General features: G+C 39.8%; 14 protein-coding genes across 14 annotated transcripts; 6 read left to right on the forward strand and 8 right to left on the reverse strand.

Moving 5' to 3' along the window:
- Positions 1–25: 25 nt before the first annotated feature.
- WALSEDRAFT_65559 (MFS general substrate transporter) lies at positions 26–1,598 on the reverse strand (the record flags this gene model as incomplete). The annotated part of the gene is made up of 7 exons (XM_006959628.1): positions 26–623; positions 669–862; positions 910–1,155; positions 1,201–1,311; positions 1,354–1,396; positions 1,447–1,487; positions 1,542–1,598. The coding sequence occupies 7 exons, from the start codon at positions 1,596–1,598 to the stop codon at positions 26–28; spliced, it is 1,290 nt and encodes a 429-aa protein (XP_006959690.1).
- On the forward strand, positions 1,546–6,392 carry WALSEDRAFT_69973 (glycoside hydrolase). Its single transcript, XM_006959629.1, has 2 exons — positions 1,546–2,206; positions 2,256–6,392. The coding sequence occupies exons 1-2, from the start codon at positions 2,089–2,091 to the stop codon at positions 3,368–3,370; spliced, it is 1,233 nt and encodes a 410-aa protein (XP_006959691.1). The 5' UTR covers positions 1,546–2,088; the 3' UTR covers positions 3,371–6,392.
- Positions 2,081–6,658, reverse strand: WALSEDRAFT_33455 (hypothetical protein; the record flags this gene model as incomplete). Its single annotated transcript, XM_006959630.1, has 5 exons — positions 6,453–6,658; positions 4,378–6,402; positions 3,706–4,325; positions 2,256–3,657; positions 2,081–2,206 (listed from the first exon to the last, which is right to left on the reverse strand). Coding segments are annotated over exons 2-3 (1,181 nt in total), but the record flags the coding sequence as incomplete, so codon positions are not given.
- Positions 3,526–4,041, reverse strand: WALSEDRAFT_21056 (hypothetical protein; the record flags this gene model as incomplete). The annotated part of the gene is made up of 2 exons (XM_006959631.1): positions 3,526–3,657; positions 3,706–4,041. The coding sequence occupies 2 exons, from the start codon at positions 4,039–4,041 to the stop codon at positions 3,526–3,528; spliced, it is 468 nt and encodes a 155-aa protein (XP_006959693.1).
- WALSEDRAFT_47854 (hypothetical protein) lies at positions 6,603–7,665 on the forward strand. The gene is made up of 3 exons (XM_006959632.1): positions 6,603–7,038; positions 7,089–7,214; positions 7,258–7,665. Exons 1-3 carry the CDS (start codon positions 6,723–6,725, stop codon positions 7,497–7,499), a joined length of 684 nt encoding a protein of 227 aa, XP_006959694.1. The 5' UTR covers positions 6,603–6,722; the 3' UTR covers positions 7,500–7,665.
- On the reverse strand, positions 7,267–8,136 carry WALSEDRAFT_47856 (Acireductone dioxygenase). Its single transcript, XM_006959633.1, has 2 exons — positions 7,693–8,136; positions 7,267–7,642 (listed from the first exon to the last, which is right to left on the reverse strand). The coding sequence occupies exons 1-2, from the start codon at positions 8,122–8,124 to the stop codon at positions 7,547–7,549; spliced, it is 528 nt and encodes a 175-aa protein (XP_006959695.1). The 5' UTR covers positions 8,125–8,136; the 3' UTR covers positions 7,267–7,546.
- Positions 8,137–8,382: 246 nt separating this feature from the next.
- WALSEDRAFT_61055 (hypothetical protein) lies at positions 8,383–9,866 on the forward strand. Its single transcript, XM_006959634.1, has 5 exons — positions 8,383–8,416; positions 8,467–8,748; positions 8,797–9,284; positions 9,329–9,695; positions 9,744–9,866. Exons 1-3 carry the CDS (start codon positions 8,401–8,403, stop codon positions 8,982–8,984), a joined length of 486 nt encoding a protein of 161 aa, XP_006959696.1. The 5' UTR covers positions 8,383–8,400; the 3' UTR covers positions 8,985–9,284; positions 9,329–9,695; positions 9,744–9,866.
- WALSEDRAFT_61054 (ribosomal protein L15) lies at positions 8,396–11,007 on the reverse strand. The gene is made up of 6 exons (XM_006959635.1): positions 9,744–11,007; positions 9,535–9,695; positions 9,329–9,488; positions 8,797–9,284; positions 8,467–8,748; positions 8,396–8,416 (listed from the first exon to the last, which is right to left on the reverse strand). Exons 1-4 carry the CDS (start codon positions 9,840–9,842, stop codon positions 9,018–9,020), a joined length of 687 nt encoding a protein of 228 aa, XP_006959697.1. The 5' UTR covers positions 9,843–11,007; the 3' UTR covers positions 8,396–8,416; positions 8,467–8,748; positions 8,797–9,017.
- On the forward strand, positions 9,913–11,065 carry WALSEDRAFT_40171 (hypothetical protein; the record flags this gene model as incomplete). Its single annotated transcript, XM_006959636.1, has 2 exons — positions 9,913–10,688; positions 10,736–11,065. The coding sequence occupies 2 exons, from the start codon at positions 9,913–9,915 to the stop codon at positions 10,950–10,952; spliced, it is 993 nt and encodes a 330-aa protein (XP_006959698.1). The 3' UTR covers positions 10,953–11,065.
- A 147-nt stretch (positions 11,066–11,212) lies between these two features.
- WALSEDRAFT_33458 (hypothetical protein) lies at positions 11,213–13,296 on the reverse strand. Its single transcript, XM_006959637.1, has 4 exons — positions 12,722–13,296; positions 12,409–12,677; positions 11,743–12,359; positions 11,213–11,695 (listed from the first exon to the last, which is right to left on the reverse strand). Exons 1-3 carry the CDS (start codon positions 13,285–13,287, stop codon positions 12,145–12,147), a joined length of 1,050 nt encoding a protein of 349 aa, XP_006959699.1. The 5' UTR covers positions 13,288–13,296; the 3' UTR covers positions 11,213–11,695; positions 11,743–12,144.
- Positions 11,315–11,916, forward strand: WALSEDRAFT_65567 (hypothetical protein; the record flags this gene model as incomplete). Its single annotated transcript, XM_006959638.1, has 2 exons — positions 11,315–11,695; positions 11,743–11,916. The coding sequence occupies 2 exons, from the start codon at positions 11,315–11,317 to the stop codon at positions 11,914–11,916; spliced, it is 555 nt and encodes a 184-aa protein (XP_006959700.1).
- A 40-nt stretch (positions 13,297–13,336) lies between the features above and the next one.
- WALSEDRAFT_65569 (DUF1000-domain-containing protein) lies at positions 13,337–13,946 on the reverse strand (the record flags this gene model as incomplete). The annotated part of the gene is made up of 3 exons (XM_006959639.1): positions 13,337–13,417; positions 13,464–13,499; positions 13,545–13,946. 3 exons carry the CDS (start codon positions 13,944–13,946, stop codon positions 13,337–13,339), a joined length of 519 nt encoding a protein of 172 aa, XP_006959701.1.
- Positions 13,947–13,955: 9 nt separating this feature from the next.
- On the reverse strand, positions 13,956–14,736 carry WALSEDRAFT_61058 (Gar1-domain-containing protein). The gene is made up of 4 exons (XM_006959640.1): positions 14,669–14,736; positions 14,562–14,621; positions 14,111–14,515; positions 13,956–14,061 (listed from the first exon to the last, which is right to left on the reverse strand). The coding sequence occupies exons 1-4, from the start codon at positions 14,712–14,714 to the stop codon at positions 14,018–14,020; spliced, it is 555 nt and encodes a 184-aa protein (XP_006959702.1). The 5' UTR covers positions 14,715–14,736; the 3' UTR covers positions 13,956–14,017.
- Positions 14,737–14,753: 17 nt separating this feature from the next.
- WALSEDRAFT_58266 (PRP38-domain-containing protein) lies at positions 14,754–15,626 on the forward strand. Its single transcript, XM_006959641.1, has 3 exons — positions 14,754–14,813; positions 14,862–14,937; positions 14,987–15,626. The coding sequence occupies exons 1-3, from the start codon at positions 14,760–14,762 to the stop codon at positions 15,598–15,600; spliced, it is 744 nt and encodes a 247-aa protein (XP_006959703.1). The 5' UTR covers positions 14,754–14,759; the 3' UTR covers positions 15,601–15,626.
- The last annotated feature ends 267 nt before the right edge of the window (positions 15,627–15,893 follow it).

The raw sequence follows: 15,893 nt of genomic DNA on the forward strand, positions 1-15,893 counted from the left end.
ACAAAACAAATAAAAACTTAATACTTTAAACTGGTTGCTTAAGCTTTGGGCTTGTGTCTGATACGAAATCCGTTGACGTCCTTACTGATTCTGGCTTGGTGGATTTATAATTTAAAATATCTTCTTCTTCTTTAATAGGACGTGTTACGAAGGTGAACGATACGATAATCGCCGTAATGAAACATTCAACTATCAAGACTGGTGGGAATATCTTCAACGAGAACTCATCGGCTGCTTGTGATAACGCAAATGGTGCAAGCAGTGATCCAAATAGTGAGGTAGCCATAATTATTGATGTTGCTGCGTTTTTCAACTCTCTAGACCAACATTCCACACCAATAGATAGCGTGTTTGGCATCAATGGTCCGAAAAAGAATCCTATCAGTATAACTAGAGTCACTGTTCCACCAAGACTGTTCACCTTCCATAGTCCAGCTATCAGAGCACATAGGATTATATACATCGTGACTGACGATCTACGTTTACCTATTTTGGCTGATCCATGAGCCAGCAATAATCTACCAACCATCAATCCACCCCAAAAGCCTGCAACTGTATATTGTGGTTGACCGTTACTCAATCCCTTGAGATCTTTGACATATGGAGCGATCCATTGTGAAAAACTTCGAATATTTTAGCCAAACTAGCAAACATAAAGAAGAACCTACCTGTCTTGTGTAGTCAATAGTCCAGCTTCTGCTAACAATCCAATCCAGAGCTTCTTAGAAGGTAAAACAATGCGTAATTTCTCCCGTAGGGTATAGTCATCCTTCTCTGTATCGTGGGTATCGAAATTCTTGAAAATAAACCAAGAGGATATAATCAATATTGCTGCAAATCCAACGAGGATCCAGAAATTGTGCTGTTGGGCAGGTGAGACATGTCATAAATCCACAGGAAAACGCCTACGTGCCATCCAATATCATATTGCAAAAAGGCACCAATAATGAATGGAGATATAACGGATCCCAAAGCCATATTAGAATAGACCAATGTCATCAAAGGACCATCTTCAAAATGGCTAAGCACTGCAGTTGCAGATGTTTGCATAGACCCTGTACCGACTCCCATGAGATATACACCAAATACGTAGGCTGGGAATATAGGCTTGAAGGCATCAATGAGTGCCCCAGCACAGTATAAGGTAGTCATGGACTGAAATTAGTTAGTATAACAGAACTACTAGAGCAATTCGCGTACTATAATGAACCACCTTATACCCAACTTTTGTATACATATTGAAGAAAGGTATGAGGATGTTATACTTCCAACGACGTAGAAAAGAAAAGCAAGTGAAATAGTGCGTTCGGTCTATGACAATTAGACGGATGATTGGCAGTTACGCACACCTACGAGGTCATACCACTCTTCTAGTGGCTCAATGAGACTTCCGAATCTAACGCATCTCGTTAGTACAACAGTTTGAACGTCAATTAAATGACTCACATAGCATCGGTCCAGCCAACGATCAGAAGTAAATAAGAGGTCTATCATTTTGCTTGGTTAGTGGGTAAATTATCAGAGAGAAAAATTTTTCTCACAATTGCAATAACGGCGTAGCGCTTTCCTTTATCATTTTCAATGGTGGTATTTTTCATTCTTTGCTAACAGAATACTGGGTTAGTTGCAAAGAGATGATGGTCGTTGATTTACAATCTACAGTAATTTTGAACGACGGGCAAAACTCAGCGAATACGTAATTGGATAAAGCGGCTATGTATTCCGAAGGGATGACATTAATTGGAATGCAGTATTAGATAGTTAAACAACATCTTCATTGTTTCGACGAACCTTCATAACAAACGCGTCTTCGCGACTAATGACGTTTACGAATAAAAATAACGCAAATATAGTGCGTAAAACTGTCACATGATTTTGAAGCCTGCATGAAAAAGTAATATAATTTTTTTTGACGATACATGTAATTTTAACGACCTATTAACCGGAAACAATCAAATTTTTCACTGAGGAATGTCTCCATTACCAAGCTAGTGTGCGTAGTCCGCATGCCCAGACCGGGCTTTAAAACAGAAACTTTCTGTCGTTAACCTCTTACCTTATTTTACTAACCCCCTCAAGCAGAAACCTATGGTCAAACTTCTTCAATCGTTAGCTGCACTATCAGCAGCCACCCTCGCAGCAGCCACTCCAGTCTACAGAAAGCAAGACGCAGGTAGTGGTGTTTTGAGAGGTGTTAACATTGGTGGTGCGTGATTTGCTTTCTTAGTGGTGTTCCCATTTAATCAAGCTAATAGGATGGTTGTTAATGGAGCCTTTTATCACTCCATCCGTATTCGATAACACATTAGATGATAAAATCGTAGACGAATGGACCTTTGGTGAAAGACAAGATGAAGAAGTCGCAACTAGGGCAGTTAACGATCATCTTGAGACATTCATCACTGAAGACGATTTCGCTCAAATACGTGCGGCTGGTTTGACTCATGTCAGAATCCCAGTACCACACTGGGCATTCGATAAGCGTGACTTTGAGCCCTTCATTGTTGGTAACAGAGTAGAAAAGCTTAGAGAAGCATTGAAATGGTGTCGCGACTACGAATTGAAGGCATGGATTGATCTCCACTCCGCTCCAGGTGGTCAAAATGGTTTCGATAACGACGGTCAACTCCTTGACAAGCCAGCTTGGCACACAAATCAAGCTCAAGTTGAGAGAACTCTCTACGTCATCCAAGAAATCAAGAACGAATTCGCAACACCAGAATACGAAGATGTTGTTGAAGCTATTGAATTACTCAACGAGCCAGCAACCTTCGCAGATGAAGGTATGATCCCAGTCTTAAAGAACTACTACCAATCTGGTTTTGATATCATCGATGGTGATACTGAAGTTGTTCTTCACGACGGTTTCAAAGAAGACTCACACTATTGGGATGGTTTCTTAGATGGTACTCAACTCGATGTTCACAGATACCAAGTCTTCTCACCGGATGAACTCAAGCGCACTGATGAAGAGCGTATTGCTACCGCATGCTCCTACAAACAAACACTCCAGGAAGTCACTGACCAACACCACTTCGCCGTCGTCGGTGAGTGGACAGCAGCCATTACGGACTGCACACCATACCTCAATGGTCGTCTCGTCGAAGGTGCACGTTTAGAAGGTCAACACTCATCTTCTGACGAGTATATCGACACCTGTGAAGGAAAGACCGGTGACGGTAGCGACTGGACAGAGGAATACAAGGACTCCTTGCGTGTCTTCTGGGAAGCTCAAGTTGATGCTTACGGAGAGCGCTACTTCTTCTGGACATGGAGAACAGAACTTGGTGCTGACTGGTCATACCAGCGTCTCCTTGAACTCGGCGTCATTCCTCAAGACCCAACTGACTTTACCCCAAGATGCTTCTAAGGCAACGCAAATTTCAGGAATCCTTTAATCAAGCTTAGGTAATTAAATTATTTTGCCATTATTAGAAGGTGTAATAACATAAAGTAATCATAAACACGATAGAATTATAAACTGTGATTGATATTTGAATTCCGCCATACAAAAATAGTTCAAATCTATGATGCACCTAATCCGAGACGCGAGTTCTTAATGACGGCTGCAACTGGCGCTTCCAAACCCTCACCAGATTGTCCCATTTTCTGACCATGGTTCCAACCCATCATGGCCAACAACTTGTAACCGACAGACTATAGGTGGTTTAAAGAGAATTTTTTTCATAATAAAATGTAACATACCTCTTGCCCAATTGGTTTGGCTTCATGTCCCACAATTGTACCTTCCCTATGTGGCATCATCTTTGGTTTGGCTGCTTGCCCGCTCTTCCTTTCTACCTGAGCGGCTTTACGAGCAAGATGAAGGGTCTTATAGAAGTTACCAATACCACCTTTATCACAAGCTTTGGCAGCTTTGTTGACAGCAGCGTAATCGATATTTTTACCACTTCTTGCAGTCTTCAAAAGCATAATGTGTCTACCAACTCCTTTACCGGTCGACTTGGACTTCAAATTGTAGGTTTCCGCCAGCATATGTATCTGTTTCCTTGATTTGTTATCCATAGGAGGCAACTTCATCATTTTTCTCTGTGGAACATCGACAAATGATTGAATTTCGGTGTTGATAGTCTGGACATTGTAGTAATCAGGTAAGAAATCATCATCAGATAGTTCAGCAGCCGCTTTGATAGCTCTGGCTTGCATTTTCTTTGCTTTTTTGCCTTTCGTTTTAGTGTATGGTGATAGAGCATCCGCCATTCTGATCTGCTCTCTCACCTTCTTTTTCTCAGCTTTGCGAACTCTATCTTGATCCCAAAGTCTTTGCAGTTGTGGTGGTACCTTGGATTTCTTTTTCTTTGAACCTTGGATGATATTATCAGTATAAAAAAAATTAGATATGAAATTACCACCTACTTGTTGGGAAGATAATATCACTTGGGTCAATAGCAAAGTCATCTTCTGAATCGTCACCGTAGACATCACCGTAATCATCATATGAATACTTTCCTTGACGTGAAGCTTGACGTGAAGATGATGACCTCGCTTTCTGGATGTCTTGTCTCTTATTCTCGATTATAGCGGCTAACTCATCCAAGTACTGTTCTTCTTCATCCCACTTATTATGCTTTCCTTCAAAGTCATCAAATTCTAGCAACTTATCGAAATCATGGAAATCGTCAGCCTTCTTTTTACCTTTACCTTTACGGCTGCGTTCTGTGACAATACCTTCCTTCTTCGCTGCTTTAGCACGAGCTCTACCAAGTTCATAAGCTTCCTCTGACGATAAGCTTGAATCTAAATCGATCTCATTGTCATCGATATCAACATCAACACTGTCATTATCTGAGAATCCAAATTTGAAATTTTCTTCCTTCTCAAATTCTGAATCAAATTCCACTGAATCGACTGATGATCCATCATCCCATTCTTCTTCTTCGACAGCCTCTTTACGAAGGCGTTTGTCAATTTTCAAATCAGTAATTGAGTTCTGATTTCTTGACATATTGTCAACAAATGAACGTAAAGCTGAATCATCAGCTCCAAATGGTCCAGCTGCAGCTTCACCACCGGAATCATCATCATCGCTGTCATCCTGTCTAGAATTCTCCAACCAATCTGCGACGATTGCATCATCTATTGTCTGCTTCTTTGGTTTGCTTGTCTTCTTAGATTGGTTATTCTTTGGTTCTGGTGGACCATCACTACCCCATTCAAGGTCGGAATCACCAACGCGTGGTTCGAGAGGTTCTTCAGGTGAAATTTTATTCTTGTTCTTTTTGTTCTTCTTCTTATCCTTTTTGTTAAAGTTAGGAGAGAAGGTGAAGTCCTCAAATGATGGTTTGTTACCTGAAGCGAACATCTGTCCGAGTTGTTGAACATTCTTAAATAGATTGTCATTTTGCATTGCTTTGAACATCTTACTGTTTTTTGTTTCTGGTACATTTGACAATACAGGTTCTTCAACTTCTACAATCTCGCTCCTTGAGAATGAGTGATGAGGATTTGCTTCAATATCCACATCCTCATTGTTTTCAACCCTTTCGTCTAAAACTATTGCAGTTGCTTCATCTTTTGGTTTCAATGAATCAGGTATTTCGGAAGGTTTTGAGTCAATAATGAACAAATCATCATTTGCAATTGAATCCTTATCAGAAATGATTTTGTCATCACTTGCAGCAAATTCCTCGTCAGAAAGCACCTTATCATCATCCCTCGTCATATTTGGTTCAGTTACTGTTTGAATGCTCGTATCAGCATTGCTCAAATCAAGTAAGTTGGCTTCAATTAAGCTTTCATCTGCATCGTTAGATTCGTCGATGTTCAATCTTGAAATTGATGGGAGAGAACTATCAGGATTGTTTATTTCAATATCCTCATCTACCTCTACTTCTTCTCCTGCAGTAGACGTAGATTCGCCAGTTGATGATACTGCTGATGAAACGACATTGCTTGTATCAAATGCACTGGTCTCAAAAGTGCTATTGTAAATGCTTTCTTCTTCCTCTACGGCGGTTGTAGCCTGCGTCTCATCTTGTGTTTCATCGACGTCATCGCCCTCTTCAGGACGTTGTTCGGTTGGAATCTGAACAAATACATCCTCAGCATCCTTGGTTTCTGCTGCCATTTTTATATTACTCAGATCCATATCCTTATCCCATGTACTCGTTCCCTTAACAAAAGAAATCGGTTGTAAGAGTGGATTTGCGGATTGGTCGCCACCTTTAGATTTTCCTTTAGCTAATTTACGCTCAAATAATGCAGCTTCCTCTTCTGGCGATTTCCTCACGTAACCTAAACCTTTATGACCGTTTTTGTTCGGTCTACCTTTTGACGCATTCATAAAGTAAGGCATGTGCTGTTTTATACCAGCTCTCTCCTTCTTTGAAGCTGTAGGCGCATCCTTTTGTACGTCAACACTTGAGTATTTCGGTAATTCAGCTGTTAACAACGTTTAATGAGTCATTTCAGTATTTAAGTAAATAACACACAGTTTGTATTGATCTGGCTGTAATCAAATCCCATAGAATTCATAGATCCTGCTTGATATTGTAATCCACCTCTACCGGTGCGTGGCGTACCACGTCCTCTACCACCACCTCTGAATCCACCACGTCCACGATTGCTACCATTACTAGACTCCTTATTGGGTTTCTTATTGTTCATACGGTTTTGTTTTTTAGGCATTTTGAACTTGCTTGTTCGATGATGACGAAAGAAGTATCCTTGAAACTGAACAATCAGCGTATTTTTAATACAAAATGAGTTTTTTTAAGAAATTCTCTTACACTTTACCCGTTTCGTTGTCAGCTATAGCATATGCTGGTCTATCCAGACAATCAATTCGTTGTTCTTCTACTACAGGTAGTATATGGAGAGAAGGGAATCCAAGCGCACCTAGGGCGTCACCCTATCCACTAGTATTCATTCGCACACCACAAAGTTGGGGTGAAGACCAAAAAGAATTTCAATCTACACAGGGTTTACTCATCCAAAAAGGTTTTGGATGTTTAGAAATATTTTGTGATGAGCATACAGGTAGCACATCTAAAGAAATACTCAAGAAAATGGCAGATGGTTAGTAAACGATTACTGTAGTTGTGTGATATCTGATGACGTCGTTTTAGACGTGCAACAGAGGATACGATTGGCTGCTATACCATTCCCACCCGTGTTATTTGCAAAAGGACTAGGAACACTCGTTGCAGAAACTCACATCAGTGACTTTCCAGTTTCAGGAGTCGTTCTGATCAGTGAGTGCTTCAAAAACTGAAATTTGTTCTGACATCACTCAAGACCCACCCTTGATCGAAGACGAGAAATCTCCAAATGAAAGCGCCTTACCAAGCCCCGTAGAACCATTCAATTATGAAGCATTTCCACGAATTGGTATTATGGATAAGCTCGCTAACGTAGAGAAGCTGGAAAAACACAGGTTAGCAAACTCAGATGCTGATTTGATCCTCTATAACGGCGAGTATGGTGAACAACAATCACTTTACGAAGTGGAAAGGTGGTTAGATGATAAAGGATTCTAAGGCCAACACAAAAGCACCCTAATGACGCTGTAATGATAAAGAAACGTTTATGCAGTAATTCCGATGCTCTTTAAGTAATCCAAATGAGATGGATCCTTCTCAACCTCATTTGATCTGTTGTATGGCTGCCACTTTGGCTCGTCCTAGCGGATATGTTAGAAAGTGCGCACATGTTATATAGAATGAAACTCACTGTGAATAATCTCATTGCGCGTGTGTATCCATTATCGTCAGTTGTGAAACGGTGGAAGATACCAGGAGGAAGAATGATCAAATCACCCTTTTCTACCGCAATTCTAATCCATTTTTCATTATTGTTGAGTCTGTCCCTAACATCGAAATATCCACTACCGTCCAATATCAATCTGGCTTCAATATCGGTGTGTAAGTGTTCGACTTTGAAGATGTTCAATTTGTTCTTGTACTCCTCATCTCCAAGTGCCTCTCTAGAGATACCAACTTCGTCCCTGTTCTTGTATCCCTGCTCTATCGCAACCTTCTCGATATCTGGGTTGAGTGTGTATTGGATACCCAATTTAGCCAGATAGTCAGCATTAACAGAGACGCCTGAATCGTGTGGTGCTGTGAAGCTACCCTCTATGTCGTCCATATACCAAGCTCTCATTTTGATAGTTTGATGGTGATTGTTTAAGTGTGAGCTAATCGGTCAGCTCGATAACGCAATTTCAAGATATTAAGGAGATGTATCATATGTCGCATAAATAAAAAGCTTGTAAACTACAAAATCGCGTACATATCTAGATAGCGTCTCATCCAATCAGGGTTGAGAGATTAACAGTAGATACGAGCTACAATGGAATATAAATATAATAATAAATACAAATTAGTCAAATTATTCTAATATATCGCTAAATATATATCTTGTAAATCGACGGTCAAGATGCCTTTGAAAGAAAGTAAGAAACTACGCAATAAAATAAATATACAAGCTAATAAATACCTACAGCTGGATTCCATCCAACTCCAGCTCTCCAATTGGCTGGTCAAGGTGCTATTGGTGGAAGTGGTGTAGGACTCGTAGTTTCTACGGTGAGGAATGCATTAGAAACACACAACAAGGGTGCAATGGGTGTTTTCACTAGAACTGGATCCACTATTTCCTTATTCGCTGCTGTCGGTGCTACATTCGCGTTCACAGAAGCTGCCGTTTCAAACGTACGAGGAGACCAAGACGCAATCAGCAGCGCTGCAGGTGGATGTGCGGCAGGATCAATAGTTGGTGTTAGATGTGAGCTTTTAGCTAATATTATTATATCTCGCTAATATATACATTCAGCTAAGAGCATCCCAGCTGCTGCAGGTGGATGCTTGTTATTCGGTGCATTAATGGGTGCATTCCAAGCTGCTGGTGGTACATTCACTGCTGGTAACGGTCCAAACCCTTCATTAGAACAAAGAACACAAAAGAGGGAGTCATTCGCTACACTTAGACAAATTCCTGGACAAAAACAACAAGAAGAATAAAGTTATGATATTCAATATACATTTTCTATTTCCTTATTCCAAATCAGCTTTTCTCTTAGAGGCTCTATCTTGCATCGTCTTCTCTACTTTCTGGTAGAAGAGGATATCTGATTTCTTAGTTGGTTGAGCGTCTTTAATAGGTGTTCTAAATTTTTCAGGGTTGAGGTGCTGCCTCATTGCTAGCTTGTTGAAGTATTTGAACGTGATTGAACCACCTGCCGCTTCAATAGCTTCGATTGCGCTTTTTGACGCTCTTGAAGCTTCTATATGAACTGGTGGTAACTGTGTAGTAGGTTTAAGCTTTTTTTTGTTAGCCAAGCTCTTCTCTGGTTAGATTTACTCACATCTGAGAGGATCTTAACGCCATCTTGTTTAGACAAACCGTGTACCAGATTTGATCTAACAATATCCCTTATCGTTATCGTCTGACTTGGATCGATTCTACCTTGTTGGATGAAGTGTGCTAGTCTAGAAAGTGGGACAGGTGCGAAGTTGTTTGAATTGCTGTAGGAAATGAGACTATTAAACCAGAAGGAGGAGAATGACACACTAATTATAAAATCCTCTCTTTGGGAATCTCTTTGTTAGCGGTGTCTGACCACCTTCAAACCATGGTGCAATTTTACCATCACCGCGACTTTTCTGACCATTCTGACCTCTACCTGAGGTTTTACCTTTGCCTGAACTTCTACCTCTACCAAGTTTCTTACTCTATGAGTGCATTGTTAGTAGTCTTCTTTCTGGCGTAGAATAACGCACTCTATTGATAACACCGAAGGATGATAGCTTGTCTATAGAGGTAGCATATCCTCTAGTGCCTATAGATAATTTCTGCAAAGATCCTAATAAATTTAACATTGATTTTATTTTTTTAATCTTCGCCGTTAGAGAAATCGATAGATAGTGAGATTATCTCTTGAATTTGAAGATGAAGAACGCGACTAGTAATTTGGATAGTTTCTATTTTAATATACCGAAACCACTGCCAAATTACGATATCATTCCACCCGTTAGCCACCCGTGGTATGATATCCAATCAAATGAAATAATCCCTGGATTGAGTGATAAAGCGACTTCTCTTATTCTACCAGTTTTGGCTTACTGGGTTTTCTCTTTATTCTTTCATGCATTAGATCAAGTCAGCTCACTTGATAAATATCGTATACATCCACCAGAAGAACTCACGACGAAGAATAAAGTTACCGTGAAGCAAGTCATAAAAGCAGTTCTCATTCAGCAGGTTGTACAAACAGCTTTGGGTTTCGTTGTTATGGACGACCTCGACGAATACCGGTCAGATAATGGCCACATCGCTGCAATGATTGGATATAGTGGATACATCACATCCTTCTTGAAATTAGCATTAGGTCCATCAATAACAATGAATTTACTAAGCCAGTATGGTAAATCAATCACTCATTTCACTTACTGGTGGATCATCCCTGCTATTCAATTCGTCTGGGCTTGTTTCGTCATGGATACACACCAATACTTCTTACACAGACTATTTCACATTAATAAATTCTTATATAGGCACATTCATTCGGTACATCATAGGTTATACGTTCCCTATGCCTTTGGCGCACTTTACAATCATCCGGTTGAAGGATTCTTGCTCGACAGTTGTGGCGCCCTTTTAGCCCATACAGCCAGCTTGATGAGTACGAGGCAGAGTATAGTAATGTTTGTCTTTTCGACTTACAAGTGAGTGTTATCTTCTTTTAGAATACAATTTGCTAATCAATTTGAAGGACATGCTACGATCATGCAGGTGCACAATATCCATTCGATCCTTTCAGATATCTCTTCACTAATACGTCAGATTATCACGACATACATCATCAACACTTCGGCTTAAAATATAACTTTTCTCAGCCATTTTTCGTTCATTGGGATGATATATTTGGTACACGCTTGAACAGATCTGACGTCAGGGGCAAGGCTATCGATAGTAAAAAAGAAAACTAAAGGATTTTACGGATTCGTGTATATTCTGCACACTCACTTACATCTATGATACCCCATTTATTTATTTCTTTAGGGCGACAGTACATATTTTATATATAATAATTGTAAACAAAGCATTATAATAGACATTTCCTATATTATCTTACACCTTATCATAGAATTGTCGTCTGAATGGAGAAAGGGTTGCTTGATATAGGGCATAAGTGTTGTGTAGTGGGTGGATATTATAAAATTCAACAAACACTGACTAGTAAAGCAAGTCAAATTGTCCTAACATTGACTACTTGGTTTATAAATGCAATAGATGCACAAAAAGCTACTGTTCAAGCCATAGAGCTGCAGTATATGAATGTTGTCAACGTATGAATGAAAGTACACAGGAGAATACGCCAAAGAGGCATAAAATTAGTTGTCAAGTGACAGACTGCAATGATGAAGTGTTTCAAGATAGCATATATTGCTTGAAACATAGACATGCAGGGACGTCGACACCTACAGCACAAAAGAGGACTATAAATACAGTCCAAGCTGATAAATTAGCAGCTATAAAATCAAAATTTGGCTCCAAACATGCACCTACGACAAAACCAAAAAAGTTTGATAAGAAGATATGGGCTATGAAAATACGCATGAATGCTAAACCGCTCAGGGAAGTTCTCGATTCATCTGATCGTATTCACATTTCTGTATCGACAGAAAACACAATTGAATTGACATCATCTCGATTCTATTACTTTAGCAAGGTAAGATAGGTGTTTTTTGGTGTAAAGCAAAGCTTAAGATACCTAAGGCACTCAGTATAGGTAGACTACTTGATATTATATGTCAAAAGTTTAGTATAGACTCATCTAAATGTGAAATGTACAAGAAAGACACAGAACTAGTTAAGCTGAATTTATCAAGCATCGCTGGTGAAACACCAGACCTTGATTGTTCACATATATGGCTTAAAATAATAAATTGAATACAGCTTAAAGGGGTTGTTGCGTGTAAATATAAGAATAAGAATAGTACCAAGTTTGCAAATAGATGTCTACCCTCATCTGAGGTTCTCTTCGCTTCATTCGGTTCATAAGGGTGGATTTATCTTCTCTTTCTCTTTCTCTTTCTCGATTTCGATGCGCTGGGTGAGAGAGCTTTGTTAAGAAAAGGTCTTTTGATTATGGGTATAGAAGAGGCGGTGGAGAATAGACTACACACACACACGCTCATACTTTAAATTGTTACTCACCTCAGATAACATATTTATAGCAATTTGTATACCGCTTGCGGGTCCACTTATCAACACTAGCCTTTCGATAGACGGACCTTCAGTTTGTTCACCTTCGCCAGGTTCTAAGATTTTTATTGAACATTGGGATGTATATCTTATTTGATTTATCTTCGAGCCACCTTTGCCAATCAAGCCTAATGTAATTGTGAGCAATCAATGGGATATAAAGATCAAATGTCGTACCTCCAACAAGATTGTTTGGGACATATATTTTCTGAGACGTCGTTTCAGCAACAGGGAGTGTTGGATAGCCACCAAACGGTGGTGCACCTCCAAGCTGTGCCGGTGCCGGTCCCGGGACTGTACTAGCATAAGTAGGTAACATACCATATACAGGGGGCGCCGCGGCATATGGTGCTGGGCTGCCGTAACTTGATGTATCACCGTATGATTGATTCTGTACTCTTCTGCGATCACCTCTCTCCTTTGATGGGACGGCAGTTTGGTCAGCTCTGAATGCTCTTAGATAAACAGACAGTCAAGTAATTACACCCACAATATCATTCCAACATGATAAATCGCGATATGAACAGCATCGGCTACGCCATCGATACTCAAAACCCTCTCGGTAGAATTTGGTAGCACATAATCACTCGTGCTGATTTTAGCGCCTGAAGCTTCTTGTATCTCTTTAATTTTCGCACCTGCCCTACCAATGATGAAACCCATCTTCATATTCGGTATAGCGAATTTTAAAGTGACAGCTTTCGAGCCCGGTAAAGAAGGCTGGTTGAAATCCTCATCATTTATCGTCCTAACTACCAAACCGAATGCTTTTGATACAGCATCGAGCTGACCAGTAGCCGTGAGTAATCTTTCGGGATTGTTTGGTATAGAACCGGATACAACTAACTTAATACCGGAAGTTTCCCTTATTTTGGCAATATTCTGACCACCTTTCCCTATTATAATTGAAGCATCTCGCGTATCAATCAACGAGCGTACTGTTAAGTATGGATTGTCGTCTTTGACGATATGAGGTCTCTTGTAGGATGGCCTTTCATATGACGATCTCTCTGGCGTTGGAGATCTCGATCTTGACCTCTTTCTAGTTTCTTCCATATGGTGGTGGTACAAGTGAGAAATATGATATATGGATATTAAGATACAATCAGTCTTCTTCTTTGCCAAAGTTGGCCATTTTAGTGGTGTGAATGCTCTGTCCGTACAAATCAACTTGGCTGATCTTCGACTGCATCTTCTATTAGAGATGCTATTCTATATGGATAGATACTCACAATATCGCCATCGCTTTGGTTTGATTTTACGTATATCTGATCCATTTGTTAGCTATTCATCTCGTTTATACGCTCACATACCTGAATGGAGTTCACGGCTTGGAATCTAACAAAACGGAGTTGTATGCTATCCTCACCAATAGCCTGCTTTTCTGTGAGCGATAAAACAGCCATTGCATCTCCTTTTGGTGTCTCTAAATCATCCTCTGCCTTATCAAAATCGAGTTCCGGGGTATTTATGAAGATCTTTATTTCTTTTGGTGCGTATTCTAATACAGAATGACCCAATTTAAGTGAGTGTACCTTTACAGTCTGATCAAAGGCTACACTGAGGAGTAAATTTTCATCTGCGTCAGATTCCAACAACCCTATACGACTACCAGTTCTACCGAGAAGTTGTTTAACTGAACTCTCGTCTTTTACGTTCAAGCAAGAAACTCCAGCAGGATCGACGTAGTCTTTCAGATTAACGAATGAGCTCATAGTTGAGTATGAAAGTAGAGAATAAATAAATGAAATTGAATTGTACAGTAATCAGTTTTAATGTATTCAATCTAGTAGCCACCACGTCCTCTACCACCACCAAATCCACCTCTTCCTGTATGATCGTTAGTACAATGAAAATTCTCAAATGGGGGCCAGCTTACCACCTCTACCACCACCTCTGAATCCACCGCCACCTCTTGGTGCACCACGACCTCTACCAGCGAAACCACCTCTTGCGCCGCCTCTAGCGCCGCCTCTGCCACCACGTGCAGGTTTAGCAACTTTTGCACCTTCAGTTTTTGGTTTTGGAAGGAATCTTTCTATAGGGAGGAGTTTATCGGATCCAATGTAAACTTTATCGCCTTTTGAGAATGAAGTTGCAACGATTCCTTCTTGCATTTTAATGGTGAAGTAAACATCGTTGATTGGACCTAATATCTCATCAACTTTTCCGATTTGATTCTTGTTTTGCAAGTAAATTGGTGCGTTAAAGTATGGTACTTTTGATGGAAGGGTAGCTGAACAGAGCATATCTGATTCGACTGCATGTTGAAATTCTCCCATTTCTGTAGACTGTTAAACTGTATATGGATAAAAATATTAACTACTCACCTAACACTTCGGCTGGTGGACCTTGTTGAAATCCACCTGATTGTCTACCACCTCTGAATCCTAGAGGTTGTGAATAAAATTAATTTACTATTAGCACTCTAACTAACCACCTCTACCACCTCTGCCTTGGAAACCACCTCCTCTGAATGACATTTTTGCTCCTTCTTGTTTCTGCAAGAGAAGCAAAAAAATCGAAAAATGGCTAACAAAACATTCAGAGAGGCTAGCTCAGTACATGGAAGGAATCCACAAGTTAGTTTATTAATATTACAATAGAATCCTCTTCTAATCATTTAATAGCACCTCATTGAGAACGTTATAAGACAGAGAATATATGAATCTGCATATTGGAAAGAGCAATGTTTTGCGTTAACTGGTGAGTTCGTTTACATCGCTTATTCCCAGTTATTCACTCTATATTACAGCCGAAACTATCATTGATAAGGCTGTTGAGATGCAATCTATCGGTGGTGTATACGGGAATCTACGGCCATTACCTTTCATTTGCTTACTATTGAAACTATTACAATTACAGCCTGAACCTGAAATCATATTGGAATACCTACAAGCAGTCGAGTTCAAATATCTCAGAGCATTAGCTGCAATGTATACACGTTTATGCTTCAATAGCTATCAAGTCTTCGATATACTAGAACCACTTTTACAGGATTACAGAAAGTTACGCTTGAGAAACAATTCTGGATATCACATCACACATATGGACGAATTCGTTGATGAACTACTCACAGAAGAACGTGTATGCGATATTATCCTACCAAGGTTGACGAAAAGAGACGTTCTAGAGCAGGTTCATGGTTTACCAATTCGCAAATCACCTCTAGACGTTGAAGATGATAACAGTGAGAACGAGGATGATAACATTTCCGATAGATACGTCAGTAGATCCCCAAGTCCTGCCTCAGATGCCGGCTCAGATAGATACCTCAGTAAATCACCTTCTGGCTCACCTGTACCTCAAGGCGAAGAAGAAGAAGACCGTTATATATCACGCTCTCCAAGTCCTGTATCTGACGCGTAATTAAGTATTTGTACAATAGTAGTAACCATGTATATTCAAATGTAAAAGACGTGGGAATTGGTATAAAAATAGCTTTCTCTGATAGAAAATAAATATATTAACACAATTCGTGTAAAAATCTAGCACTTCCTCTATTTATTTTACAGTCCTCTCTAATCTAATATCTCAGTCACCTCAGCCTAAGTAGCAAACCAACACCCAAGTGCTTGGAATATAAAATTAGAATTAAACCAAAATTTAATGATATAGACGCTAATGTAGGTGCACATTGAATATCACACTAAAATCTCAGC

The sequence above is a fragment of the Wallemia mellicola genome (assembly GCF_000263375.1).
Source record: "Wallemia mellicola CBS 633.66 unplaced genomic scaffold WALSEscaffold_19, whole genome shotgun sequence".
NCBI classification, from domain to species: domain Eukaryota; kingdom Fungi; phylum Basidiomycota; class Wallemiomycetes; order Wallemiales; family Wallemiaceae; genus Wallemia; species Wallemia mellicola.

Coding starts and splice junctions, on each gene's coding strand:
- WALSEDRAFT_69973 (XM_006959629.1), top strand. CDS start 2,089: ATGGTCAAACTTCTTCAATCGTTAGCTGCACTATCAGCAGCCACCCTC. Junction 2,207..2,255: donor GAGAGGTGTTAACATTGGTG/GTGCGTGATTTG, acceptor TCAAGCTAATAG/GATGGTTGTTAATGGAGCCT.
- WALSEDRAFT_58266 (XM_006959641.1), top strand. CDS start 14,760: ATGGCTAACAAAACATTCAGAGAGGCTAGCTCAGTACATGGAAGGAAT. Junction 14,814..14,861: donor TACATGGAAGGAATCCACAA/GTTAGTTTATTA, acceptor ATCATTTAATAG/CACCTCATTGAGAACGTTAT. Junction 14,938..14,986: donor GCAATGTTTTGCGTTAACTG/GTGAGTTCGTTT, acceptor TCTATATTACAG/CCGAAACTATCATTGATAAG.
- WALSEDRAFT_61055 (XM_006959634.1), top strand. Junction 8,749..8,796: donor ATCAATAGTTGGTGTTAGAT/GTGAGCTTTTAG, acceptor ATATACATTCAG/CTAAGAGCATCCCAGCTGCT.
- WALSEDRAFT_61054 (XM_006959635.1), bottom strand. CDS start 9,842: ATGTTAAATTTATTAGGATCTTTGCAGAAATTATCTATAGGCACTAGA. Junction 9,489..9,534: donor AAGAGAGGATTTTATAATTA/GTGTGTCATTCT, acceptor CATTTCCTACAG/CAATTCAAACAACTTCGCAC. Junction 9,285..9,328: donor GCGTTAAGATCCTCTCAGAT/GTGAGTAAATCT, acceptor AACAAAAAAAAG/CTTAAACCTACTACACAGTT.
- WALSEDRAFT_47854 (XM_006959632.1), top strand. CDS start 6,723: ATGAGTTTTTTTAAGAAATTCTCTTACACTTTACCCGTTTCGTTGTCA. Junction 7,039..7,088: donor ACTCAAGAAAATGGCAGATG/GTTAGTAAACGA, acceptor ACGTCGTTTTAG/ACGTGCAACAGAGGATACGA. Junction 7,215..7,257: donor TTCAGGAGTCGTTCTGATCA/GTGAGTGCTTCA, acceptor ACATCACTCAAG/ACCCACCCTTGATCGAAGAC.
- WALSEDRAFT_47856 (XM_006959633.1), bottom strand. CDS start 8,124: ATGAGAGCTTGGTATATGGACGACATAGAGGGTAGCTTCACAGCACCA. Junction 7,643..7,692: donor GCGCAATGAGATTATTCACA/GTGAGTTTCATT, acceptor CATATCCGCTAG/GACGAGCCAAAGTGGCAGCC.
- WALSEDRAFT_33458 (XM_006959637.1), bottom strand. CDS start 13,287: ATGGAAGAAACTAGAAAGAGGTCAAGATCGAGATCTCCAACGCCAGAG. Junction 12,678..12,721: donor TATCATGTTGGAATGATATT/GTGGGTGTAATT, acceptor AAGAGCATTCAG/AGCTGACCAAACTGCCGTCC. Junction 12,360..12,408: donor CCCAAACAATCTTGTTGGAG/GTACGACATTTG, acceptor CAATTACATTAG/GCTTGATTGGCAAAGGTGGC.
- WALSEDRAFT_61058 (XM_006959640.1), bottom strand. CDS start 14,714: ATGTCATTCAGAGGAGGTGGTTTCCAAGGCAGAGGTGGTAGAGGTG. Junction 14,516..14,561: donor TCCACCAGCCGAAGTGTTAG/GTGAGTAGTTAA, acceptor AACAGTCTACAG/AAATGGGAGAATTTCAACAT. Junction 14,062..14,110: donor CAGAGGTGGTGGTAGAGGTG/GTAAGCTGGCCC, acceptor ACGATCATACAG/GAAGAGGTGGATTTGGTGGT.